At 50.0% G+C, this 26,908-nt stretch overlaps 11 protein-coding genes across 11 annotated transcripts; 4 read left to right on the top strand and 7 right to left on the bottom strand.

Moving 5' to 3' along the window:
- Window positions 1–414: 414 nt before the first annotated feature.
- Window positions 415–3,170, bottom strand: N7525_007893 (putative C6 transcription factor (War1); the record flags this gene model as incomplete). Its single annotated transcript, XM_002568309.2, has 3 exons — window positions 415–1,499; window positions 1,555–1,838; window positions 1,894–3,170. 3 exons carry the CDS (start codon window positions 3,168–3,170, stop codon window positions 415–417), a joined length of 2,646 nt encoding a protein of 881 aa, XP_002568355.2.
- Window positions 3,171–3,736: 566 nt separating this feature from the next.
- On the bottom strand, window positions 3,737–5,315 carry N7525_007892 (phosphatidylinositol-3-phosphate-binding ubiquitin-protein ligase; the record flags this gene model as incomplete). Its single annotated transcript, XM_061214244.1, has 3 exons — window positions 3,737–4,300; window positions 4,359–4,679; window positions 4,725–5,315. The coding sequence occupies 3 exons, from the start codon at window positions 5,313–5,315 to the stop codon at window positions 3,737–3,739; spliced, it is 1,476 nt and encodes a 491-aa protein (XP_061068675.1).
- A 1,074-nt stretch (window positions 5,316–6,389) lies between these two features.
- N7525_007891 (FAD-binding oxidoreductase) lies at window positions 6,390–7,784 on the bottom strand (the record flags this gene model as incomplete). The annotated part of the gene is made up of 4 exons (XM_061214243.1): window positions 6,390–6,624; window positions 6,680–7,107; window positions 7,169–7,627; window positions 7,686–7,784. 4 exons carry the CDS (start codon window positions 7,782–7,784, stop codon window positions 6,390–6,392), a joined length of 1,221 nt encoding a protein of 406 aa, XP_061068674.1.
- Window positions 7,785–8,210: 426 nt separating this feature from the next.
- On the bottom strand, window positions 8,211–9,179 carry N7525_007890 (uncharacterized protein; the record flags this gene model as incomplete). Its single annotated transcript, XM_002568306.2, has 1 exon — window positions 8,211–9,179. The coding sequence occupies one exon, from the start codon at window positions 9,177–9,179 to the stop codon at window positions 8,211–8,213; it is 969 nt and encodes a 322-aa protein (XP_002568352.2).
- Window positions 9,180–11,759: 2,580 nt separating this feature from the next.
- N7525_007889 (beta-glucosidase) lies at window positions 11,760–14,362 on the top strand (the record flags this gene model as incomplete). Its single annotated transcript, XM_061214242.1, has 6 exons — window positions 11,760–12,133; window positions 12,197–12,422; window positions 12,478–12,640; window positions 12,711–12,737; window positions 12,787–13,008; window positions 13,050–14,362. 6 exons carry the CDS (start codon window positions 11,760–11,762, stop codon window positions 14,360–14,362), a joined length of 2,325 nt encoding a protein of 774 aa, XP_061068673.1.
- Window positions 14,363–14,689: 327 nt separating this feature from the next.
- Window positions 14,690–15,607, bottom strand: N7525_007888 (uncharacterized protein; the record flags this gene model as incomplete). Its single annotated transcript, XM_002568303.2, has 1 exon — window positions 14,690–15,607. The coding sequence occupies one exon, from the start codon at window positions 15,605–15,607 to the stop codon at window positions 14,690–14,692; it is 918 nt and encodes a 305-aa protein (XP_002568349.1).
- Window positions 15,608–15,935: 328 nt separating this feature from the next.
- Window positions 15,936–16,786, bottom strand: N7525_007887 (uncharacterized protein; the record flags this gene model as incomplete). The annotated part of the gene is made up of 3 exons (XM_061214241.1): window positions 15,936–16,264; window positions 16,311–16,618; window positions 16,662–16,786. The coding sequence occupies 3 exons, from the start codon at window positions 16,784–16,786 to the stop codon at window positions 15,936–15,938; spliced, it is 762 nt and encodes a 253-aa protein (XP_061068672.1).
- Window positions 16,787–17,374: 588 nt separating this feature from the next.
- On the top strand, window positions 17,375–17,981 carry N7525_007886 (uncharacterized protein; the record flags this gene model as incomplete). The annotated part of the gene is made up of 3 exons (XM_002568301.1): window positions 17,375–17,475; window positions 17,542–17,829; window positions 17,888–17,981. 3 exons carry the CDS (start codon window positions 17,375–17,377, stop codon window positions 17,979–17,981), a joined length of 483 nt encoding a protein of 160 aa, XP_002568347.1.
- Window positions 17,982–18,778: 797 nt separating this feature from the next.
- Window positions 18,779–20,902, top strand: N7525_007885 (NADPH cytochrome P450 oxidoreductase family protein; the record flags this gene model as incomplete). The annotated part of the gene is made up of 1 exon (XM_002568300.2): window positions 18,779–20,902. One exon carries the CDS (start codon window positions 18,779–18,781, stop codon window positions 20,900–20,902), a length of 2,124 nt encoding a protein of 707 aa, XP_002568346.2.
- A 617-nt stretch (window positions 20,903–21,519) lies between these two features.
- Window positions 21,520–22,773, top strand: N7525_007884 (uncharacterized protein; the record flags this gene model as incomplete). Its single annotated transcript, XM_002568299.2, has 1 exon — window positions 21,520–22,773. The coding sequence occupies one exon, from the start codon at window positions 21,520–21,522 to the stop codon at window positions 22,771–22,773; it is 1,254 nt and encodes a 417-aa protein (XP_002568345.2).
- A 930-nt stretch (window positions 22,774–23,703) lies between these two features.
- Window positions 23,704–25,730, bottom strand: N7525_007883 (Zn(II)2Cys6 transcription factor domain-containing protein; the record flags this gene model as incomplete). Its single annotated transcript, XM_061214240.1, has 7 exons — window positions 23,704–23,982; window positions 24,031–24,137; window positions 24,188–24,983; window positions 25,034–25,338; window positions 25,389–25,583; window positions 25,633–25,661; window positions 25,720–25,730. The coding sequence occupies 7 exons, from the start codon at window positions 25,728–25,730 to the stop codon at window positions 23,704–23,706; spliced, it is 1,722 nt and encodes a 573-aa protein (XP_061068671.1).
- Window positions 25,731–26,908: the final 1,178 nt, after the last annotated feature.

Raw genomic sequence — 26,908 nt, 5'->3', positions numbered from 1 at the left:
GGGGACGGGGAATGTTTCCCGATTTCGAGATCTTCCAAGAGGGAAACATTCCCCCGTAGGAAAGTGGCGGGGTAACGTCAATGATCGAAGATGATCAACGATTATACAACATCTGGCAAGATACAGCTGGTTATTGTTATTGAAAGCTTGACATAATTCATCCAGGGCTGATACTCCGCGAAGTGGCCTTGTTCTTTATCCATCCTATTTAGGTTTAGCATCTCCTATAAGAGTGGCTAAATTCGAAAAAACATGGCTTCCACCTTCGGAGGCTGTTTTTGATAATATACTTTGCATGCGTGGTGAATGAAATTGATATACATTCGAAACAGCAACGGGTATAGTAGAACAATAGAGGAGAATCCATAGTAGAACAATAGAGGAGAATCCATAACACCATCCAAAACCACAATACTAAAACAATCCGAAATTCCCATCAAAAGTAAGCGGCAACGTAGACAGTCCCTCATCCATAATATTCCCTAACATAAACCAAGGGTCTCCGAAATTCGGGTCCATGCCGAGCTCGGGGGTCATTCCCATCGGAGGAGCAAGCTGCATCCCAGCAACGGTGGACATATCCGGGTATCCCTGACTCTGCGCACTCGACGGTAGATCTGGGTAGTTCGGTGTGAGTTCGGTGGATGGATAGGCTTGGTAGTAACCCCTCGTCTCCATCTGGGTCGAGTCTGGGGTCGGGAGAGTGGTTGGGTATGATGTGCCAGGTGACCAGCTGGTTTGGGGCGGGTCTGGCCCAAAACTGGATGAGCCCGGCACTGTTGAGCTTGGGCTCTGGTTGGAGGGATAGGATTGTGCAGCTATTGGGCGTTGAGAGTTCGGATTGTTCGTTCGGTGCGCTGGGTCGCCCATGGCTACTTCGCTCAGGAAATGGAGGGGTGTCATGCCCGCTGCCATCTGCGTTCTTGGATTGGCAGATGCAGCGTTCGGGGTATCACGGTTCTGATGTGTGTGTCGGCGATCGGAGGGTTTCTGGTCATTTGAAAAGACCTCTTTCAATTCCCGGCCATGATCTCCTTGGTCGCGCTTTTTGATAAACCAATTGCGCAACAAGACCATTATGTTCCCAAATTTCGCTGCCACACGGCCACCATCACGCGCCGCGGCGGCACGGTAATGCGCGATGACTTTGTCCAGATAATAATCTAGTTTGAGACTTTGCACGTCAAGAATCTGCCTGATTCGACTGTCTTGGGATATGAACAGTGAGTATATTTTTATCAAACTGACCACGGGATACGTTGTCCGCGCTATTGACGTGGTGGGCAAGCATATAAGTCGGTCAATCTCAATGGCGCAAATGATGTCCAGACTCTCGTGGATGCAGCGTATGGCCGTGGTCAACGCACTGACGGCTGCCGCAATTGATGGGTTGTGCAACTCATCCTGAGATGGAGAGTTGATGCCGGTGTTGTAGTCCAGGCACATTGCAGATCCATGAATGAAGAGACTCAGAACATGTTCTATGTGAATCATTGGCTCTAGAATATTGTCAGCAGAAGATCATTAAAAACCATCCTCAAGGCCGGCGCATACCAGTGTAAACATCCCGCGGGACCCCTTCTCTCCACTGTGCCAATCTATCTTCGAATACTTTTATATTATACCACACCTTACTGTCGGCGAAGGTGGTGATGGACCCAGGATCCTCGTCAGAAAAGTGATGTGAAGAATCCTCCATGAGGGATCCCAGCCTTACCCACCATTTCAAATTCCTATCGGAGGGCAGGGCATCCGGGTGAGTTTCTAGAATTTCAAGGGACTGGTCCATGTACGGCTGCCAGGTGATCAGGTGCACTCTCCTCATAGCCGCCGACATCCTGCGAAATGTTAGCAGGTGATCCCCACAGCAGAACAACCCGGTTTGAAACTCACTGGACAGATAAGAAATAACAGCCAACCCAAGTCCGCCTTGCCTCCGGTCCATCTGGATCAAACGCCGGACCCGATGGCTTTTTAATGATTAGCTCGCGGATCATATTGAAGCTCCGTCTATTATCGGACATGCGACGGTTCAATCCAAGTTCCATTGCCATGACCGCAGCCATGTGTGTCAAAGTAAAGAACTTGATCTCGTCGAAGTTATCTGGTGGCAGGTACCAGATAGAACAGACTAGTATAGCTTGAACCAGCTCAAGCGACTTTTGGCCTTTGACCACAACATGCTCGGCGATCAGACGATAAAGGTCATTCACGAGGATGGATTGTGCATCGGAATTGAAGACGGCAACGGCAGCGGCGATGATAGCAAGGAACAAGTAGGGTTTATTGCGCCGAACCTCGCCCATCGTAGTCCCCGGAGGGAAAACAACGAAAGGCAGCTCCGGTGCCATTTGATGGATATACCGGTCAAATGCCGCGTTGGCAGTCTTGTAATCTATAATCCCGCGGTCGATCATATCGGCAAACTCATTCGCAGCCTCATGCTTCGGTAGCGACGGCGCAGGATCACCACCAACAGGTCTGCGCCAGTGCGTGGACGCATGGCTAGGGATCTGCTCCGCAGACGGACTACCCGGTCGCGAATACCGTGGCGCCAGCAGCCCACCAGACGGATCCTTGACTTCGCCGGTATGCTGCCGTTTGATTCCAGCCATCTTCGACTCTCCACCCATCCACCTCCGACCAGCCAGCTGCTCATCCCGCCCAGACGGTGATTGTCCCGCTCCACCAGAGAATAGCGCACCGGTCGAATGCGATGCCTGCAGCGTCGCCGTGAGCGCATCAATCTTCCTCTCCAGCTCCGCTACCCGGCTGTCTGTCTTTTTCTGTCGCTTGCGCGTCGGCGCAGTCACAACGCACGTCCGCCGCGCTTTCGCGCACCGCTTGCATGACCCTTCCGGGTGCGTTGGATCTGGGTCGCAGCGCACTTTCAGCTGTCGACAGGGCTCGCACGCTCGTGACCGTTTTGTGTCGCATGCTGTGTCGTGCGGATCTGGAGATTGATTGCTGTCTGGACCGATCGAGAAAGATGGGTGCGTCTCCCCGTGTCCATCACCATGTGTATCCCGGCTTTGGTAGGAGTTTAGGGGTGCGTGGGAGGGAGGCTCAGGGTATTCCGGGCCTGTGCTCATTGTCGGTCGGGTCGGCGTGTAAAAAGACCGTTGAGGGTCCCCGTGTCGGCCGTGTTGCAGCTGCGGATCGATTTCCATGCAGTGCGAGGTTATAATACCGGTTCGAAGACCAGATCACTGTTACACATTAACATCAATTCAAATTCCCCATTAGGAGAGGTAATTGTTGGGTTTGCCAGCGTCGTTATCGATGACAGCCGCGGTTTTAGGTAGAAATGCACGGAGAACGGTGATCACAAGCACCGACCACCGATGTGGAGGATCAACATGCCTCAGCAGAGTGGGTTCTGTCAAGCAAGGGGAATCCATCAAATAAAGCTTACCTTTCTCTTGTAATACCACTTAGTCCTGTTTGACTCGCTTGTCACTTTGTGAAAGTGATGTGAGAGTGCTTTTGATTTTGAGTTTCAACTAGCATCTTAGGGGCACGTGACATACACCTCGGTGCGTCTACATCTGACTTACTGTTTTCAGATGGAGATGAGATTTCATTGATTATTAGATCTCAACTGACTCGGGAGACCTATACGCTGAGCAGGGATTTCAGAAACAAAATCCCCAGACGCCGTGAACCAAAAAGTAGTAAAAGCAAAAAAGCTAAGCTAGCAAAAAGATTTCAAATTTACACTAGATGGATGTGCAACTTATTCGGAAAGCTTGTGGACAGGGCACTCCATCTTCCTCTCAAACCAATCCACAATGCAGTGCTTGTGGAACTTGCACAGGCACTCAAGACGGGCCAGGGTCTGCCCAACCTCGTAGTCCTCCATACATATCGTGCACTCCGCTGCCTGGCCATCCTCACCGAGGCAGTCCTTCTCCGTGGCCACAAATGGAAGCATGCGGGCTGCTGGCGGAGGGCGAGGCAGCGGAGGACTCTGTTGCGCGGATGATGTCCGGGGTGGGGCAGTCGGGCTCAAATAGCCCTCGATGCATGCCCGGGTGTGAGCTTGGCGCGCCTCGAGAGGCTGCTCGGGACTCAGTGGGAGGAATTGACGTCTGCATACGGGGCAAAAATCACCCTCATCCAATGGAGGTCCGCGGCGCGGGTTACCGTCGCGACTAGAAAATGAACGACGTGGTCGGGCTACGCCAGTGGCCGAGGGAACTTGCCGGGGTTGCGAGTTCAGTTCGTTCAAGAACTGTGGTCGGTCATTTGCACCCACGGTTCGTCGTTCCTGGCGAGCTTCGTGGTTATGACTCGGGCCCTGCGCGTTTTCATGTCAGACCATATTTTATTAGGCAAAGTAATAGGGGAGAACTAACTGGTAAGGCATGGTATGCGTTGGCTATAGTGGATGAAAGAGAATGGGCGGATCGATGGCCGTGTGCCCGCACGGTATTGTAGCCAAGGGGATTCGGGTTTGGATCTGGCACACATGGATTGCAAAGTCGTACTTCTTCGCCTCCGCCAAGAGCAGGATTGAGTGCCGTTGTTCGTGTGGTTGCTGCTGCTGCTGCTGTCGATGTTGATGAAGATAGAACAGGATCATCGTCCGTGAGATCGACGACCGGTGGAGGGTGGGAGGAGGGGATTTGTGGAGAATCGGAAACGAGGTCAACAAACTCAGGAGGGCGGACAATATACTGTCTGGGAATTGTGATCCGATGTGGGGAACACGATGCACATACGACTCTTCCACACTTGCGACAGTGGTGCTTTCTGTGCCAGAAGCTGAAGGCTACCCCACAGATCGGACATTCTGACACATCCGAATCTGCTTGCCATTTGGGGAGAGCGATATCCATAAATGGTGAGTGTGGATCGTTGTGAACAGATGTATTGGAGTGAGTTTGGTTAAGCCAGTGTGTTTGATTCTCCCGTTGAGAAGGACCCGGTGGTTGTTCGCCAGAAGTAGAAGAATGAGACGCTCTTGGGGGGGAGGAAGAGATATCAATTGCTGTCGCAAATGACGACCCAGGTGCTGCAGAAATAGAAGTCCTAGTGCGGGACGAAGGCAGTACCATTGAAACAGATCTATGTGGCAAGATACTCCTGGAGGATCCCCCATTGTCTCGGGCCGGTCCAGCCGTGCCTCCAGATCGCCCCCATTGCGACCTCGCATCCTCACCGGTACTGGTCAATCGTCTCTTGCGATCTGACCCGGGGCGAATAGGAAAGGCTCTCACCCTGGAGCTGCCTCCTTCGCAGCCGTTGTAGCTTCCAGATTGGATTGTGCCATGTCCCTCTGGTCTTTCCACCGGCCTCGCACTTGCTCGCATCCTCGGCGGGGGGCTGGACTGAATCGGACTGGACGACGCTGTGCTTGATCCAGGCATTATTATTGCTAGGTAGACTGATTATGGTCCCTCTGTAAAACACTGTTCAGCGCAGGCAACGAGATCGATCTCGGCCGTTGGGGTGACAGTCTTCATGAACTAGGTGGCGATGGTGAGGGAAATGGCTGGCAGGGAAGTCCAAAATATGGATGTAGAGGATGGAGAGTCCCTTTGTGCAATCCTGGGCTCAGCCTCAATGACGTTGACGCTTTTTGCCGAAGATTGCATCAAGGAGAGAGAGGATGATGCTTATCATGGAGCCAAGGCTGATTGGATCGGATTTAGGAGATGGATGAGGCTGAGAGTCGCGTGACTATGCTCCCAGATGCTAGCACAGATTAGTGATGCCAGCAGCAGATGAAAATGATGAAAAGAATAAAATAAGTATAGTAACACTCGACTCACAGAGAAAAGAGAGGAAGTGGTGAAGAGCATTGCATGTTTGGCCCAGATACGGCTGTTATCGTGGGGCAGGCGGTGAGGATGGTGGCGATTGACATCGGCCCGATCTACGGCATAGCCGCATTAGATTTTGACCGCCTTCCAATTTAGTATTCAATAGCTGTCAGACTAACAACTTCAACAATCTCGTTGACAGATTGTATGCTTCCTATTTTCACACAAGTGTCCTCAGAGACCCCATACTGCATACATTCTAAGGTTGTTCAGATCAGCTTAAAATACCCCCTGCATAGCCCCGTTGACGTAAATATGCCCTGGGGATCCATCCTTTTCTGAATGTCCCTCAATCTCCGAAGATTCGCTTCGCCATAACCGGAAAATGGCTCCTGATCTTTGCTTGCGTAGTTTATATATAGCCAAGGATGATGCTTTCCGGCTTTTTGGGCCGCATCAATTGCCCTTTGCACCCATCTGCCCGCGAGCGCGTTGATGGCGCTGTCATCCGCGCCATTATTCCATCGTGTGTTGAACAGAACAACTAAAATCGTCAGTAACTGTCTCTAAATGCTGTCCCTCTCTTTTCTTCCCTTTTACTTAATGCCCACCATGACTATCTTAATAGACAGTGGGAACCAACGTACCGGTAAGTGGTCCATCAGCTTCTATACCGGCAGCACTCCCTCCTCTTTCGCTATTAGCGCGGATAGCGGCCTCGTACAGAGGTTGGATAACGAGGCTCGGAGTAAAACCAGGAATGTCCTTGATCGGTTGTATTTCTTCCATCAATATATCCTGCATCTTTCGGTCGAGATCTGCGGACGGATAGTAGGTCACTGTCGCATACAGGTTTCTAATACTGATTAGTCTTGTTAATTGGATTTAAAGTAAATATGCATAGGTCATACCGGCCACCAGATGGCGAGATACCCTCGACGCTGAAGTTGCTCGGCCAATCTATCCGGAGAGTACTTGATTCGAACGGAACCTCATTCACCTGTCTAAATGGCGGGGGGTTGGATATCGGATGTGCGTATTCTTGGTTCATCCCGAGGATGAAATCGTCTGCCTCTTGGTCATATTCAAATCGGTAGTAAAATGCCATTGCAGTATCATTCTTCCATGTTGTCGTCAGTTGGTATGCCTGCTCTAGGATATCCTCCCTCTTATCCACAGAATAAATTCGACTTCCTCCATGCATTTGGCCTTGAGGGACAGCCCTGATGGTAAAATGTGTGACAATGCCGAAATTGTTCATGCCCCCTCGGAGGGCAAAGTAAAGATCCGGGTGTGTTTGGTCATTGATCGTTCTGACGGTAGCGTTAGGTAGGACAAGCTTTCGTGAAAGTATTAGCACACTGCTTGTTCCGGCTGAGAATCCGGGAAATTATGCGTACCTCATATTCGAAGATGTTATCCATCGCCAATCCGTACATGGGAGATAGTGCGGAGAACCCTCCTCCAAGAGCAAACCCACCCAGGCCCACGTCTGCAACTCTTCCCCCCAACGTAGTAAGGTTGTAATTCTCAAGGCCAACATACATACTATGCAACACATGGCCGCTATCCAGCTTTACGCTCAGTCGGTCTGCGGAAACCTCGATAGACCTCATCTTTTGCATATCGATAGTGACACCACCGACAGAGACAGAATCATCAGGGTCCCGAGCATGGCCACCTCCTTTGACCGCAAAGCGACATGATGCATCTAGGAGTATATGAAGAATGTTTGACACATCCTCAGTCGTTGTCGGCTGGACTCGACAAGCGGATTGAGCTTCCTGTTGTTTTTCGTCCCAGACAGTGAGGTTACTGTTCCCTGGAAAGTATGCCAAGGAGCCGAAGCCACCGGCCAGCTGCAAACACTAGCTAAATGTTAGAAAGGCGGAAGATTCTGGAAGACATGCGACATACTGCTTCCATACATCCCGACGAGGGTACTGCTTCTTTCTGTGCTTCGACCGGGGAGAACGCTGGCAATAGGAAGACCAAGGCTGTAATAATTGGTTTCATTGCTGAGGTGAGGTTGATTAAAAGAATGATGTTATGGAGTTCAAGGTGTGCGAGAAGATTCCTTTATAAGTTCCAGAGATCTCCACTTATTCAACCCCTGGTTGATCACTCCTATCTTCTGCAAGATGCTTACTGTGGGCTTCCTGCCGCTGTCTCCCGAGGTCCTGCAAGATGCTTACCGTGGGATGTTCTCACTGCATACTATGGAGAATACTCACCCGGACGAATAATGGTGCGGTGATGAGCCCGCATTTCCCCCTAGCGGATGATCTTCACCCAGCAGCCATTTATTTGCACACGGCGAGTCTCCCATGGTGGTGTATTTTCAAAATTGTATATTGGTCACGTCTATGGAGTGTGCTAATTGAAGAAATTCAATAAATGATGCGTCCTTTTACATACAACGGCAAAATTCCATTCTCCAACTCATGCATCGAGAGTAAGTGCCATGACTTTTCCCTTTCCACTATACATGGTAACATCTCCTGTCTCTCCCCCGGTCGTGATGTAAAGAACATTTGCATGTTGGTTTCGCCCCAGCGCCGCCGAGGTAGCCGTCTTGACCGCAGATGAATTCAGGCTCCCGGCAACGACTTCCTGTGTGCCATTGAGAAAGGCCCTGACTACCACATTGTCCGTAAGACCGGCAAGATATGCCACACCACGTAGACTAATCGCAAAATCATCTGCGAGAACTCCTTTACTGATCACTTCATACGGGCCAACGGCCTGACCAGTAATCGTATTGACACGAACACGGCAGTAAAGCCGACGGGGCGTATTGACATAGTAAACGTAATCACCCAGCACCTTCACCCCATTGACTCCTAGTAATGTCCCAATATCGGCATTCGGCGCCATGGTCTCATCCTTCAACATGACGGAGTAATTGCCCGAATTGGTGTCAAGACGCCACACAAGCCCAAGGTGGGAGTCGGCGATCGCGACCAACCCCGCCGCTCGGTTCAGGACTGCCATACCGTTCAAGCTTCCCATTGGAATGGTGTTTATCGGTGCCACCATAGCCTCCCCGTCTGTATTATCCAGTTGAACTTTCCAAACGTGGTTGGAGGCTATGACCGCGTAAACGTCAGGTGTGAGCTCGGTAATCCCAGTCGCCATCCCAGCATCGCTGAAGTGGTGGATCATTCGTGCCTGAGGCTGAGGATCTCCAAGTGACCGGGAAGGTTTAATCTCCCAGAGCTCAGGTGTGTTCACCAGAGTCACGAGCAAGTTGCCGTTCGGTCGAACGGCAATATTTTCAACCCAAGTTGCATTCGGAAATTGGTAGACTAGGCGCAAAAGAGGATCGTGACGGGAGGCGTTGCCAGTAACTGCGAACAAGAAAATGAGGACGAAGATCAAGAAATAGCCGGGCATTGTGAGGGCGGACATTGTGAGGACAGACAGTGCTCTGAATCTAGGTGGATTCCTTCGAAGCCGTATTTTCCCTTATAAGTACATAAGTTGCCTCTCCAGGGCTATGTTGGCCGATCTTAGAATACATATTTATGGATGTATGCATCCTGCTTATACTGTGGGTCTACTCATAGCATTCCTTAGTGAAGGGCTTTGAATGTGTCTTTTACTAACTACGTATCACATTATGCATTGATTCAGCTGAATGCGTATGTATCATGGTATACAGTTCAATCGAAATAGTAATCCCAGAAGCATGTACGGAGTATAGCCACTGGACTATAGACGTGTACATGTTCCGATAAGTCTCCGTTCCGGTCATTTACATCTTCTCCACTTAAAATTAAACGATATGTGGCTGATGCAACCTGCTTACATGCCAAGACGCCCTAACTCCTTGTATGTGGGGGTATTTTGCTGAACTCCGAATATGCTTAAGTAGGAATTTCTCGAAATGAACTACAATTGTATAAGTGTTGAGCCTTGGCAAAGCCAACATGTGGCTGCTGTTCCCTTCTTGTATTGGGCCCTAATGTGGTGGAATACTGGATCACCATGGACCAAGTCTAGTGGGAAATGGATCTAATTTAACTACGATAACGAGTATACACTTCATGGCCATAGTATTATACTAGCTGTATATCTATCAAGTAGAACAAAAAGTTATACACACTAATAAGCTAATAAAGGTATGTATTAGGCTAAGGTACTATTATATTAATACTATAAAGTGTTGGAGAGTCCGTTTGCTTGTTCTTTATTAGTGCAGACCTTTGTAAAGGCCCTGCTCTGCTAGTTGTATAGCAAGAGTTTCTCCCTCTATCTTCCTTGGAGCATGCAACCTCAAGAAAAAGAAAGGCCCGGGGAGGAAAGAAGGACAGAATTCCATGGGCATATTGCGGTGCTTCGCGTTCCTGATCTCTAAGTGTACTCTTGCAACTCCCGACTGTCGTTGCCGAATCTCTTATCATGCGAAAACTCCCGCATCTGGGGCTGTCCCAACGAATTTGAAATATCAGCACAATCCGGGGGCTGGCAGTCTTAAAATCCCATTGTCTCCACCGTCGGACTCGTTGCCCAGTCTCAACTTGACAAGAATGCCCCACCTTATTCCGTGTACTGTGCAATGTGGTCAAGCCTCGAAGGAACTCAGACTGAGGAGTAAATGTAAACTCTTCCGCAATGTGGTTTCGACAAATGGGTCTTTTGAGGGAAAATTCCGAATTTGAAGAGAAAGTAGGGTTGATCTTGGCGTAATCATCTTGCACTAGTGCGAACTTTAATAGCTGCGGTCTATGAGGTTAAACACCCTTTCTAAACTCAAGTCAAAGGGAAATATTCCAACGGGCTACCATCGGATCTTTTTGCGGAAGGCAAGGCCCGAATATATCAGAGAATGTGGTCGGGTGTCTGAGCATAATCAGACATTTCTCCTTGGGCAGCTGAAGTGCGATAGAAAATGTCTATTTTTCCGAATAGTTTAGCTTCGTTTTACCTCATTACGTAGGAGAATATAATATTCTCGCTTCTGACTACTCGACTCTTGGCAAATCTAGCAGTGGGAGATTTAGATCTTCGGCGTTATTGAAAGACTTCAATGTTTCTTTATGCGTGGGGGCACTTCGAACGTTCGCGTCTGAGCGCACACGTTAACCAACTCTAAAGACACGAAGGACCAACGTTCAATTCCCCTCGGATTTGAGTTTGCATCCTCCGCTAAGGCCTTGTAAACACTCAAAGTTTCAAAGTGTAGCGTGCATGGTCTCCACGAGGAACGCACTGGGTACTCCAGAATATCGGGGAAAATTCTGGGGATATTTCGCACTAGGCACTTCGTAGCACAGCAGTAGTCCATGATCACTTTAACCGAATACCGGGGCAAAAGCGTCACAGACCACGGGGAATTCTGGAAAGGTTGAATTTCTCCAATAAGTGAAAATTGGTCGAAACACTCAAACTCAATGGCTAGGTTGCGTATGCGCGATTTACCATAAGATCTGGAAAATCTATGTCTGTCTTTCCTATATTGAGAGTCCTGGTCTTTGCCCAGGCTCTTAGTTAACCCCCACGTACCCCACATTCCCCGGAAAAATTCAAGTTGTATAACCGGGCCCTTCTATAGATGCATTGGTATACATGTATTGCATCCAAGAGGCGCGGAAGGAAATTGCACAGACCATCCGCATCTCAGCCTCCTTTCCGGGGCCTGTTCTATGTCTGTAAAAAAGTGTTCTCTGTTGCAGTTGTGGTAGAATGATAGACATCATCTAAACATAGTTTGGCCACCTTGCGATGGATCTTTTTCACTTTAGACTAGCTTCATTGCAGACTAGTTCAAAAAGTCTCCTCAAGAAGGATTAGCAGCGCGCGTACAGCAGACTATGCTAGCAATGATTGTCTCCACAAATACGAAGACTCTCCGAAACTGTGAAGTTTAGGGAAGCACCCGTGGAGAGCCATCACTGGAACAGACCGCATCTATAAAGAGAGCCGAAGTCCCTGCAGTATACCAGCAATATTTCTCAACTGCATTCCACTCTTGTCGCATCTTACAATATGCCACAACTCAAAAGGCTGCTGGTCACAGCAGGCTTCTTGATCAACTTTGTTGCTGGGCAGGACACCGTGGTTCATCAGGACACCCACTTTTATGGACAAAGCCCTCCGATCTACCCGTCCCCAGAGATATCTGGGACAGGTGGTTGGAATGACGCATTCTCGAAAGCACAAGCGCTTGTTTTGCAGATGACTTTAGAGGAAAAAACAAGTCTCACTGGTGGCTATCCTAACGAGACAAGTGGTTGCGGTGGCAATATCCCGGCGATAGCGCGATTAGGATTCCCTGGAATGTGCCTACAGGACGGCCCAAATGGTGTGAGAGCTGCAGACTTTGTTAACGGATATCCTTCTGGAATCCATGTGGGTGCCAGGTAAGGGGAATAATATCTACCTCTGACATGGGCTATCTTGTTCAGTAACTAACAATATAATAGCTGGAACAAGACCCTCGCTTATTCCCAGTCACATGCAATAGGAGGTGAATTCAGAAGAAAGGGTGCTACAGTGGCCCTCGGCCCACCTGTCCTTGGTCCTTTGGGTCGAATTGCCCTTGGGGGGCGAAATTGGGAGACTTACAGCAATGATCCTTATCTCACCGGGGCCCTGGGCGCTGAAGCTGTCAAAGGTGTGCAGGATAACGGCGTCATCTCATGCACGAAGGTCAGCACACACGATCCTTGTATATTTCAACCGAATCATTCTAATGTCCGGTCAGCATTTTGTTGGGAACGAGCAGGAAATGCACCGAAACCCACGTGTGGACCCAGATACCAATACGACTATTGAGGCCTCCTCATCAAACATTGACGATAGGACCATGCATGAACATTACATGTGGCCTTTCGCAGATGCAGTCCATGCAGGAACTGCCAGTATTAGTACGTTCTCGCTCACTCTGTCCCATTTAGATATGAAAGCTCACCCTTTACTGACTGCCCTTTTACCCAGTGTGTGCATACGAGAGACTGAACAATAGTTATTCATGCCATAATAGCAAACTTTTGAACGGTCTCCTAAAAAACAGAGCTCGGCTTCCAAGGCTTCGTGGTGAGCGATTGGTTTGCCCAGCACACCGGCATTGCAAGTGCAACGGCAGGCTTGGACATGGTCATGCCCTATGGATACGAATTCTGGGGCGATAATTTGACAGAGGCAGTCCGCAATGGCTCCATCTCCGAGGGCCATATCAACAATATGGCCACTAGGATAATGGCGGCATGGTACTTTTCCCACCAGGACGATAAGAGTCTCCCCCCGTTGGAGTGGGTCTTACCGCCAATTTCGAAGATCGCCGTGCGCCTACCATCGATGCTCGGGACCCGAATGATGCCGGCCTTCTCATGGAGGGGGCAATCCAAGGCCATGTGCTGGTAAAGAATGTCAAGAACTCTCTGCCCCTCAAGGCGCCACGCATGTTGTCTATCTACGGGTATGACGCCAAGCTCCCTGACAAAAGCTTTTCGAGCGGTGGATACAATGGATGGGCCTTGGGTCTCCAGTCGCAGAACTACCGATCAATAGTATGCGGATTTGGCCCTATTGGTGGCCAGTGCCCAGCCTTTGAGCCCATTGCCATCAATGGGACAATGATTGGTGGTGGCGGCTCTGGTGCTGTCACCCCAGTCTACATGAGCAGTCCGTTCGACGCACTGGAGAAACGGGCCCGGCGAGAGGGAACGCAATTGTTTTGGGACTTCAACACGGAAAACGCGACGAGCAACATTAATTCAAACTCGGACGCCTGCTTAGTCTTTCTCAATGCGGCCTCTTCGGAAGGAGTTGACCGTCCCAGTGTCCGGGATTCATTTTCCGATTCTTTGGTGAAGAATATCGCCGCAGACTGCGACAATACCATTGTCACAATCCACAATGCCGGCGTGCGTCTGGTCGACGAATGGATCGAGCATCCGAACGTGACAGCAGTGATTTTCGCGCATCTTCCAGGCCAAGACTCAGGTGAAGCCATTACTAAGATTCTGTATGGCGATGTGAGCCCGAGCGGGAAACTTCCTTACAGCGTGCCTCGCAATGAGTCTGATTACGGGCCCGTCTACGCTCCAGTGACGCATAGCGGTTGGGATCGCTACTTCCCTCAGGACGATTTCAAAGAAGGCGTCTTCACCGATTACCGCGCTTTCGACCGGGAGGGGATTGACCCTCGATTTGAATTCGGATTCGGTCTAACGTACACGACATTCGAGTATTCCAATCTCAAGATCGAAAATACTGTCGATTCATCTACTCTGACGAGTTATCCCATGGGGCCAATCATTCCAGGGGGCCATTCAGACCTCTGGGATACTATCGCAACAGTCACTGCCGATGTGACCAATACTGGAAGCGTCGAGGCGGCGGAGATCGCGCAGCTTTATGTTGGTATTCCGATGCAAGACCAGCCCATACGACAGCTTCGTGGTTTTGACAAGGTAACGGTTCCTCCCGAAGAGACCAGAACAGTTGAATTCAAGCTGCGACGACGAGACCTTAGTACTTGGGATGTACATGGGCAAAACTGGAGACTGCTCGTGGGGTCCGACTATCCTGTTTATGTCGGTGCAAGTTCTAGGAACTTGAAGCTCAGTGCAAACCTGTCTCTATAAATGCGTTAGGGCCATGAAGGATGTTGCGTTCTTTATTGGACGTTGAACATTGATTACGTCCTTTAGTCCTTCACTGTCCAACGTTGAGTACACCACCACGCTTCAAAATGCCTAAACGCGACCTACAGTCTCATCACGGAAGTCATTGGCTGTCAGCATCTTCAATTAATTACTGGCACCGGCCGTGGACCTCCAGGGCTGGAAGCCTAGGTTACTCAGATTTAACGCCTTGGATGGTTTATAACACATGATGTACATTCTCAATTATGGTCGTTTCATTTGAAGATAGCAAAATCATGGACTACTCAAGTCACATCTCGATTATCATCACGCAGTGAACAGATCCTTGTTCGTAGCCACCCACTTCTCAAAGCCAGTAGAAGGTCCTCCAGTGTATAGCTGCACATTCTGAACACCCTCTTCATAACGAGCACGCGGGACATTCCCATTATCATCACCTCCGAATCTCCGAATCATATACTCCGCCAGCGGCTTAGGCAGACCATAGCTGAGATGCTGCTCCAAAGCCTCTTCCGCGTTAATACTAGTAATCTTAACATTCTTGCCCAGAACCTTCGCAATAACATGAATGGCATCTGACATTGAGATGATCTGAGGACCGTAGACATAGACTTTTTGTTGTCCGTTCTTCGGTCCCTGGACAAGGATAGTTCCGCTGACACGACCCATGTCAACAGGTGTGACGCAATCGAGCTTGAAGTTTGGGGTATAAAGCTTGACCTCCCCAGCCGCAATCTCACTCTTGTTACGCAACATGTTTGTGGCGAAGCCACCAGGACGCACGGCGACGTAGTTCTCAGGCCCGAAGATTTCGTCAAGGTTGATTTCCACCTGTGCGTGGATGTAAGGGATGATGTCACTCGGTTCAACGTCTCTGGCCTCATCCGAGATGGTGTAGCTGCTCAGGAATACGACAAACTCGATGCCAGCGGATTTCAAAGCTTCGAGAGTGGCCTTCATGTGGTCTGAAGAGCCGAAGGCGAGATAGATGAAGGCGCGCTTGGCCCCGGATTCCTTGACGGCCGCAGCGACGGAATCGGGGTCTGTGAGATCGGCTTGAATCCTTTTGAAACCCCCGGCTTGCTCTTGCTCCGAGCTCAGACCCGGAATGGGCTTCTTCGGATCGCGCATCGCTAGGACAACCTTAGCTCCATGCTCCTGGGCAGTGCGGGCTGCGACGGAACCGATGTTGCCGGTCGGCCCAAATACAACGACGGTCGACATTTCAAAATTAAATGCCAATATTCTTGATGAAATGGAAGATATTATCTTACTTTGGACAGCGGCTGCTTTTATAAGTGGGAGGTGAGACTTGTCTCCGTGTCGCTTCGGGCTTTAGCTAACTCCGCGTCCAACGCAGAGCGCGGTCCACAGAGGCTATCTCCGCTGAAAACGGGTAGAGCTAAGTCCGAGGCCCATGGCAGTTGATATAGACTCGTACGTGAATGTAACAATCAACTAAGTCATTCATTAGGCAAATAGGATCGCTTTTCTTATTTCCTCACGCAGATGAACACGGGGCTCAGGTCTAGGGATTTGATACCAGAGTAATTCAATCCGGTCGGCCAGCCTCGCCTAGTGGTAGAGAACTAGGTGTAGGTCGACGGTGTTTAGCCGGCATCACAAGAAGATATTCGTGACCATCGGGTAAATCTCCAAGTGGCCACTGCCAATTTCCTCGGACCGCTTGCAACACTTTCTGTGGCTCCTCATGATCAACAAAGAAACCGGTGTTCACCCCCGAAACCATTCCGCTTGTGTCTTCGGGCTGGAATATTGTACCCCGTAGCGTTGTGTTCTGTATGTACGGAATTGGGGAGGACTTCATGGTTCTGTGGGCCTTTCTCCTAATAAAATCAAGGGATATTTTTTCGATAGTCGCTGCCTAAAATTAGAACCAAGTTTTACAGGTTAGGATTAGACTTACTCCCAAAGGATTTCGCAGCCGCCAAGCATGCAGCCGGGTGAGAACTCATGATACCATAAATGTCGTCCGTGGTCTTCCTAAGTGACCTCAAGAGGCCAGTTGCTAGTCCGTTATCACGGTAGTCTTTGTCCACTACCAATTGGGTGACCCAGCAGACCGTCATGCCATCGCATTTCCAACGGCAGGCGAACGCATTGCCAGCAAGATATCCGTCGACGGTAACCATAACATAATAGCTCACGACAGTATCAGTGGCATTAGGAAGGTACTGCTGTCGTAGTCGGCGTGCACTAAGTTTAACGGGTCTCCTACTACATGTTACAAGTTGAAAACAAGAGGAATCATCTCTACTTACCTGCTTTACCTGAATGCCTTCCCCAGATCCCGTAATTCTCGCTGAAGAGTTTCGCTGCTTCTTCCAACATAGTATCCGTGACTTCGTGGGCAGTAACGGTCTTGTACGTTTGCGTCGTCATCTTGTGACGGTAGAAAAGTCACAGTACAATGTCGGCTTGAATGGGAGCTGAAACTGAAAGTCTGAAAGTCCGAAAGATTTGGGGGATTTGGGGGATTTGGGAATGTTTGTGTCTTAAATCCCTCCATAGGATGAAACAAAGGATGACAGGTGGGGAAGGTCCGACGGGCCGGGACATGAGAACTGTCTTGGCATTCTTGGCATTCTTGGCATTCAAAGGTTAAAGCTGGCAATATTTCTTTCTGAAGCGAGTATTAAGAGTTGATAATGCGCAATAGCCCTCTTGTTTGGTTTAGGTTCTTACCATTTACAATTAAGTATAGTGGCAAAATCAAAATCTGTTACCTGACGAGTCTGTATTAACAAACATCAACGCGACATTGAATTTCGCATCATTGTGATGTCAGGGTGAGATATATTATATAACTCTCCACCGAACCGGCGTAGCATTCTAAACCCTATGCTTTCTCCTATCTACTGCTGTTGCATAATTTACTGAAATTCTCCGTGTCCGAGCTAAAGTTGCTCCAATATACTCTTCAGATTGAATTGTGCCCCGGGGTCCTTGAGATACGCCCAATTCTGCAGTATGTCACGTCGGACCACTGCTTATGAACGGCCCGACCGGCCCTTCTCCTTGGGCACTTGTGTTTTGTATGGATGCGGCGCCGGGTTGTTGGGTGTTGCAGCGTAGGTCTCCGTTTGACTATCTAGTACCAATCGAGACCCGTTCATCAATACTGACTATTGTATTAGAATGACCGTGGGCGAGAAGATCGAACAGTTCTTTACTTCACGGCCCAGTTCATACGTACCAGGCCATACTTTAGAGAGGCTACTGTCTTTCCCTACACGACCTGACGAGGAGAGGTTCGGACTGAACATGGCCATGCATTATGGACAAGGTGCTGTGGCAGGTATTATCCGGGCGATAATGAGCGCAAATGGCATCAGAGGCCCGTTCGCCGATTTCATGTTCATTTCTGTGCGCCTCCTGATAGATCAATCATTGGAAAACTGGACCCAGGTCGGCGCACCACCCTGGTAAGTGGTTATCCTACATCAATGGCCAGCGGAATCAGACTGACTTAGATACCTAAAGGTCATGGCCAGTCAATGAGCAGGTTATCGATATCCTGCATAAAGGAGTATATGCTTTTGTGACGGGGTATCTTACGGACAAGTGGCTGCAATGAGCTACAATTTGCTTTCGGGCCATATTTATAGGTGTATGGTGTGGAGTGACTGACTATGTAAATTGGAGCAATTGTCATCTATTAAGGCTTCTATCAATGAAAGACCATAAAAGCTAGAACAAACTATGATAACATGCATATATAGCGCTAACAAATGCCGGTATCGGAAATGAGCCAATGCTTCGTCTGAGCCTCATAGTCCTGTCGCTTGAGCAAAATAGATATGGAGAGCTCAGGCAGTGACATCGGCATAAGCGCTATCGGTAAGCACTAGAGCACTGAAATGAAAAGGGAAAGCTAAGAATGTAGTAGGAAGGGTTGAGTTAGAATGAAAAAACGGATATATTCCCCGCCAACCTCCACTCCGCCAAGCAAAGACGGGGAACACTACCACTTGGAGACATTCTTATTATGATGTTCATACCCCGCAATTTATATGTTTTAACGTTAGCACTGGGAAATAAATATACCCCGCGATATGCGGAGACTCTTGATCTGGTGGATTCTTATTTCTTATTTGTTCTGACCTATCCACGTGGACCCTAGCAGCAGCGGTGAATATAGCCCGATTCATTCGATAGATCTTCACGATAGTTCCTCATGGACATTATAGTTGCCACTCAATACAAAGTAGTCGTGGATCTCAAACGGAAACTTATTTCATGGCCATGGTTCCCCGCTACTCAACTTGCTTACTACCTCTCCTATACTCTGGATGTATATAAAATAGGGGTGTTCCCTACATCGATTGTGGTACCTGTGATTCCATAATATCCACAAGCTTTTCCTTTTCAACCATGGCGACCTTCCCACTCAATGTCCCACCAGAACTACTGCAAGAGCTCTCAAAATACACCACACCAACAGGAGTGGCCGATTATGCCGCCCTAGCCCTGATAGGAGGAATTGGAGCCACATTCCTTTCCAGAGGACGACTTTGGGACAAGCCAGACCCATTGCACCATCTCTGGTTCGAACGGCCCCAGTTAAAGAATGGTGGACAAGCTGGTTCAGCCAACAAGGAGACACGCAACATCGCACAAAAGCTGGAAGAGACGGGCAAGAATATCGTGGTATTCTGGGGATCGCAGTCCGGCACGGCAGAGGGTTTTGCCCACCGTCTTGCTAGGGAGATCTCCATCCGCTGGGGCCAGGAAGCCATGACTGCCGACCTCTCGGACTATGACCCGATCACAATTAGTGGAATCCCTAACGCCAAGTTGGCTATCTTCGTTGTTTCCACCTACGGCGAAGGAGACCCCAGCGATAATACAGCGGAATTTTGGAGCTGGATCTCTAAAGCCAGTGAGGTGTCGCTCTCCAACTTGCGATATGCTGCCTTCGGTTTGGGAAATACCAACTACAAGTTCTACAACCGAGTTGTCGATGTTATTGTTGAAGGGCTGGAGAAATTCGGTGCCCAGGCTCTTATGCCTGTTGGAAAGGCAAATGATGCAGAGGGGGCAACCGAGGAAGACTTCATGTCATGGAAAGAGGATCTTTTCGTGGTCTTCAAAGATAAGTTGGGAATGCAAGAGGCCGAGGCCAGATATATCCCGAGCCTGAAGGTTGAAGAAGACGAGTCTCTTGAGCCAATCGACCTGCATCACGGTGAACCCAACAACCGGGCTGAAGCCCCAAAGGCAGCGGCTCAATCCTCCGCTGTCCGTACTTTGAGCATTTCAGACTCCAGGGAGCTCTTCACGTCGTCTACCCGGCACTGCCTTCACATGGACGTGGACCTGACCAGTCAACCAGAGCTGAGCTATAAGACCGGAGACCACCTTGCCATCTGGCCCGGAAATCCCGATGTTGAAGTCGAACGCCTACTTGATGTCCTCGGAATCTCCTCGCGCCGCGATATCCCACTTGGTATCACGGCACTCGACTCAGCAACCAAAGTCCCGATCCCAACCCCGACCAGCTCCATCGCCATTTTCCGTTACTACCTCGAGATCTGTGCACCCGTCAACCGCGATAACGTTCGCGACCTGGCACAATTCGCACCCACCCCAGAAGCAAAGTCCTATCTTCTCGCGCTTGGCAAAGACAAGGATGCATACGCCAGCTTTATCGGTCGCACACACATCAACCTCGGCCGACTGTTGCAGCTAGCATGCCCTGACCGGCCTTGGAATAACCTCCCACTCTCATACGTCGTCGAAACACTACCACACATCCGACCGCGATTCTATTCCATCTCATCAAGCAGCATAGTCTCGCCCCGCAAACCATCCATCACAGCAATCGTATCAACAACCCCTCTCCCAGAAAACCCCAACGAGCTCATCCACGGTGTGACATCCAATTACCTCCTCGCCATCTCCCAACAAGCGCGCTCCCAGTCCCATCCCAGTGGAATCACCTACCACCTCAACGGCCCCGGTGACGCACTCCAAGGCGGGAAAGTCTTTGCCCATATCCGCCGAAGCAAATTCAAACTCCCGGCTCTGGGCAAGACGCCTTTGGTCATGGTCGCAGCAGGGACGGGTATCGCGCCCTTCCGGGCATTCTTATCTGAGCGTTGTCAATTGCTCAAGATCGGTAAGGAAGTTGGACCGATGATTCTCTTCTTTGGATGTCGGAACCCCAATGAGGATTACATCTACCGCGAGGAATTGGAAGAAATGCAAGCTGTGCTGGGTGATCGGTTGCGTATTGTCACTGCCTTTTCGCGATTGGAGGGGACCCCTCGTCAGTATGTGCAGGACCGGGTTGGCGAGTTCGGGAAGGATGTGATTGACGTTGTTGAGGAGGGTGGTAATATCTATGTCTGTGGAAGAGCTGGTATGGCTCGTGAAGTTGAGAAGGTTGTTGGACGGACGATGAAAGAGGCTAAGGGCTGGAGTGATGATGAGGTGAATGGTTGGAGTAAGACGATTAAGAAGAAGAATAAGTGGCAGGAGGATGTTTGGGGGTAGTTTAGTTAACGGTATAATACAATCAGTTATCATTATTTTCCTGTTGTGAACTCGAGGTGAAAGGGGATGTGCTTGAAGACCCCCAATGCATTCCGTGGGTCTTTGTCAAGTGGCTATGGAGACGGGATGGTCAGCCAACTGCAAAATCTCACCCGAGAAAGCCCCGTTTGATTTGGTTGCGAACCTGCTAGACCTCGAGAATGTTGACATATTTGCGCAGGTCAAGCACCGAGTTGCTACGCTAAACATCTCCCTACACTGTCTCGTGGGCTACGGATGGTAGTTCAGGGGGTTGGGGAGAGGAAGAAGAGGAGGGGTGGGAAGCCTTTTATAACCCAATCCGTGCCTTCCTAAAATGGACATCCTTGCACTTTCCCTATATCAACACCACCTGGGCCTCAGGGTTTCCTTTTTGAGAAGGTGAATGGCCGATACAATACTTTTAACATCTTGACATCCATATCATCTCGGAGAATTCCATTCTCCGCAGCTCCGCAGCTACACTCGCACAACTTCTCGATCCAGATTTACTATACATCTCACCTCCAAAAACCAATAATACTCGCAATATACCATCTAGTGTCCGCAGTCATTAAGTTGACCTGCCTCCACTTAAAATGACCCCCCATGACCCAAATCGCGTCGCGAGCATAATGCTCTCATGGCACTCACTCGACCTCGTATCATGCACCAACCTCCAGACCCTATGGGCTGGGTACGGACAAATATGCGCCATCACAGCGCGAGCCAAAACCTCCAAAGCAGCCGAACATCTCAGCGAACTGTGCGGGGTAGAACCAGGCGACGCGGGAACGACATACCCGCTCATCCTGAAGCTGATCTCACCGCCCCGAAAAAGCGGCAGCACTGCCGATGAAGGCCACCTACGAAAAATGCTGAGCTACGAGGTAGAGCAGTACTTCTATAGCGAGGTCGTTCCGCGACTAGACCCCGACATAGGCATAGCCAAATGCGTTGCGTCGACGCGCGATGTTGACGCGGCGGACTCGTCGGAACTTAAAGGTCTTATGGCTACGATTATGGTCGATCTACGTCCTGAATTCCCCGTCGCTGGCGGCAAGAGGGGTGCACTTAATCGTACACAGGTGCGCGCCGCGCTGGACTGGCTTGCTGGTTTCCACAGCCGCTCGCGGGGTCTGCTGCCGGCTAGTCTTGATGAATATGTTCTGCCGCCACTTGAAGAGTGCAGTAGAAGAGAGAGTTCAGACAAGGGTGTTGGCAAGGGGCTTTGGCTGAATGGGGGATATACGTATCTCGCGACCCGGCGTAAAGAGTACGCATCTCTTGCGGCGGACACGGACTCGGAGTGGTCAGATGCCCTGTGTAAGGTTTCGGAAGGGTGCTCGCTATCCGTTGCGGAGATGGTTGCGTTGTTCTTAACGCCTTGTGGAAGAGCGATTGAGTCGTATATTCACGGCGATGTCAAGTCGGATAATCTCTTCACGACGACGTCCGGCGACAGGGTGGCATTCTTTGATTTCCAGTATGTCGGTCTCGGTCTCGGAGTCTGTGATCTTGCCAAATTGTTGACCTGCTCGGTTCCGCTGCATATGCTGGTTGATGACAATGGGGTTTTGCCCGAGCAGCTGTCGATGTGTGATGGTGAGAAGGTACTGCTAGAGCGGTATCGTATGAGTCTCCTCCAAGATGAAGAATCAGAGGAGTCAGAGCTCTACGAATGGGAAGCGTTTAAGCGACACTGGGAGACGGCTCTGGTTGACTGGTGTAGATTCCAGGCTTCGTGGGGCTTTTGGGGAAATACAGAGTGGCTCGAGGCCCGTGTGAGATCAATCTTGAATGATCAGGGGTGGAGGGATTGGCTGTTCCAGAGTACGCGCAGTCGAATGTAGGATTGCTATTCCTCTATAAGAAAACCATACAAAGATGTTCTGGAGTAACGACCTCGTAGAGCATGTCCCTGCCCCTCCAATGTTAGGCTGACCTCAAGTCTTAAATATCCCTCGGAGCGGTCCTGCTTTCACGGGAGATTCCGTGGGGCTTGTAAAGGGCGAAACTGCCGCCCTAAAGCCTCCACATCACCGACGCTAACCTCTTTGATATCTGCCATGAATGGTGGAGTCGACCGTTCCTCTTGACCCGGGATAGTGACGTCGGCCTAGCCTCTGTCCGTCATGTTGCTTCACCCCCGCATCACCTACTTATCGTCTACCACGTTCAGGCACCTCGATTCACAAAATGTCTGTAACCCTTCACGCCATGTCGCAGCTATATAGGTTGCTGATGAAGTGGTCCGCAGACATCGAATGCAGCTGGAAGAACATCCAGCTCGCACTGTTCATAGCCCCCTGTGAAGTCACTTGACCTGAATCAGTTCTAGGGAGGGGAGGGAGAGGAATCCACTTTATTGCGCTAGGTCGTCCGCCATCCGCCATCCGCCATCCGCCATCCGCACAAAGCTCCCGTTGTCTGGGAGTGCTACAGACCTACCGAGAGACCATCTAAGTCTGGGTCCACAGAGTGTGGACATTGGAGCAATCGTAAATTGTGGACATGACCGTGGACGTCGACACATGTAACCAAGCGGCTTTTGACGCCAACGGCAAAATGCCCGAGGAGCAAAAGGCATCCATGGAAAGACACAAGACATGACCAGCAGAAAGGGGACCAAGCTCGATTTCAAGTTTCCCAAGTGGCCTGTCGGCTTCCCCAAACGGTCATTAGGTGATGTATGGAGGTTCCTGAGCCTCACACGATCGACGCCCAAGGGAAATCATAATTGGTCTATATCATGGTATATGCAAACAAACAGGGGTATATAACTATATCGGCCTCCACGCTTGCACAACTTGATTGTGCATATATCCCCACGGCCAGCCGTCTTCCCGTTCCGATCGGCGAAGAAGATCAATCAGCAAATTCTGGACAACAGGGTCTTCAACCCACGAGGTGCCTGGGGTCATATCAGTATTGATCTCAATCAAATTCAAATAAGACCTACAAACAAAAAGAGCGTGGCAAGCTGTGATACGCAGTGTAGGATCGTCGTCGGCAGACACGGCGATGCCAAACATGAAATTAAGCGTTTCAGCCAGGTCATTCTGTGAAGGTGAGCATACAACCAAGTAACTCGAAAAAGGAAAACGAACCCTTAATTTGACCGGTTGCTCTAAATGCAACATACTCCGATCGTAGAATTCCAGTTCGCGAATGAGCATCAGCGATTTAGTGAGACAAATGTGTTGAATCGCAGTAGCTAGACATAAATTAGCATATCACCCCCGCAAATGGAGGTATGTCGCATACCATGCCACAAGCTCGTATACCAAGCAACAGGAAAAGGCTTTCCGCCCCCAGGATCCGGCGGCGAAACATGCAACGGCACAAACGTATCAGGTCGACCAAGCTCCCACTCAAGAATGCGATGTTTGAGCGCAGTCTCCCCCACACTCCCGATTCTCCCTTCATGGCTTCGACCCGGGATATTGTAACAAAAATCGATAGTCTCAGCCAATAGCCATATAGCGCGATTTGTCCAGTCCCCGTCGCTGAGGGCCGGTTTAGCGGCCCACCATCGTCGCAGGCGGTCATCGAACGGGGCGAATGTGAGCCGAAGGCATTTCTGGTATGTGAGCGCGAATTGGATGTCTTGAATCACATAGGCCCAGAAGGAAGCTGATGCAAGTCCGCCGGAGATAGCCGAGTCCACGTGGGAACTAACGTACACTGAACCGGCCAGGAGATGGTGTTGTTGGTCGTTTGGGGGACTGTGGGCTGTTGGGTGCATTGCATTAGCCGGGTAATTATTTTGCGTTGAAGATGTTGTCCACGCACAGGAGATTGATTCGAAAAATCGTAGAATGACTGTTGATGAGAGGAGGATATCGATGCCGATCATGAACTCGGGCTCGTCGAGGACTGGCAGCATGATTGAGATGCACCGCTCATGGTATGCGTGTGCGACTTCGCAGGCGATGGAGTTTGTTGTTCGGGATAGGTGACATGCTGACACTGCTAGACATGCGTACAGTAATAATGGGGATTGAGTCGCGCGCTCTATGACATCCGTTGAGAAGTGTCGTTCGGGATTGAATGCGTCGAGCTGGGCTGTTAGTTTAAGGGTGGGGAATTAGATCAAAGGGACTGACTTACCCACGGCGCTAGGTACTTTTGGAAATGCCGCAACAGAAAGGCCTCAGTGAGATTGGGTAGCCTCGGCTGACCAATGGGCGTGGGCGTGGTAGGCGCACGTGGCGAATTCACTGAATTCGATCTGGAGCCCAATTGGGATCCTGCGGCGTAAGGAGGAATGACGAGGTTCGGAGTTGCCAGAGCAGAATCCATCGTAGATGGTGGTGTCGAACGTGCAGACGACGACCTTGAAGATGATGCCTGTCCTGTCACAGGTACAACATAGTATTCAGCTGCCGTCTGATCTGTTTCATCCTTGAAGTCGACTGCGTGAAATTAGTATACTGACAATAGCTCCGAAGGCTATTCCACGTACAGTCGGAAGACGTATCGACCCAGACCTGGTCGTCCGGGAAAGCAAGATCGCTCTCGCCATATCTTGGAGGCCCCTTTCCTCGCAGGGAAGGGTTCTGGCCGTGTCGGAAAGAGACCTCTTCAGATTTCCCGGGAGCCGGGACACATTCGCGGCCAGAGCGTTGACAGCGGAGACATTTCGAACCGGATTTGTCACCTATTTCTGTTAGTCGCCGAAGGAAGAGATTGTAGAACCCTCGACATACATTTGAGATGGCGCAGACGACATGTGAGGCTGACAAGGCGGGTTAGTCGAGGTGGAATTTGTGTAGCGAATCAAAAAAAGAACTGACCATCCCCTCATTACGCAGTCCAAAAGTACAATCACAAACAGGGAAACCTTCCAGAAAGCATATCCGGAATGCCAGGCCCGAGGGTATTTAGATAAGTAAATAGGGTAAGTCGCCCAGTCCGACTATCAAACTCATTCATGGCAATGTCCATTGGGTCAACGTACAGAAGTTGAGACGGGGTGGGTACAGAATAATTGGCAGATCACTAATGAATTGCGTATTCTTTTTTGGGGTATTTTCAGCGGCTACCTCCGTACGTGGGTTTAGTTGGAGTTTAGTTTGAGAGGAGAGAGCTAACAGTGGTTGAAATGTTGAAATAGCGGGTTTCAAATGTACTGGAAATTGGCTCAAATCTCATGAGGATAACCCGAATTGGAAAACGTTCAGTGCCCGAGCTCCTCACGCCAGTCCAACAATTTCCACCGTGCCAGAGTCTGGGCAGACGTCTGCTGGTTCTGGTTGGGTGAGCGGCTCCCCCACGTATCAGACTAAGTTTGATCGAAAGGCTCTGATCGTTTACCGAACCAAAAGGATCTTGGGGTCACCATGGGTGTTCCGGTTCCGGTTTGAATCGGGTTCTCGGCATGCGACTTGGCCGAGATGTGCGAGTTTATTGCTGTCATGGCCGAGACCTCCTTTTTCCTATCCTGACATACTCCGTCTTCCATTACCTGTGCGATCTACGGCGTAAAAGGAGGTATATTTCAAGAGCAGACTTCTGGTTCGGATGGGGATGTCAACCAATAACGTGAAACTGGAAAAGGGGATGGTCTCCATCCAAACCGGGACGGTTGGCATAAATCGGTAAAAGTCCGTGTTTTGTCGCAACGTTAATAAAGGACGTGCAAGGCGTTCAACAAGCTTCAAAACAAATTAGGAACGAAATTAGCGTTGAAGTATTCGAGTCCCAGTTTTCATTTGCCTAGGGGCCTCACCGGCCGTGGTTCAGGCACCCGAGTACGGAGTAGAAGAGAGCCCCTTTAAGCCAGGAACATCGATCTTTCAGAGGGACTTATTATTTTGCCCATTGTACCGGGAATCTCCGTGTGTTGTACGGAGTACGGAGTACTGCCTCAACAAACCATGCTTTCCAAGGTTGCGGGTCAATGAGAAATGTGAGATATGCGGTTGTTCATTTCACCAGAACCTTTGGGAAAAAGTACTTCGGACCAGTCGAACCCTGTCGATC

Source organism: Penicillium rubens (genome assembly GCF_028828025.1).
Source record: "Penicillium rubens strain IBT 27055 chromosome Unknown utg000003l_segment0_segment0, whole genome shotgun sequence".
In the NCBI taxonomy this organism is placed as follows: domain Eukaryota; kingdom Fungi; phylum Ascomycota; class Eurotiomycetes; order Eurotiales; family Aspergillaceae; genus Penicillium; species Penicillium rubens.
Note: the sequence above shows the minus strand (reverse complement) of the source record. Positions and strands in the feature narration are given on the sequence as shown.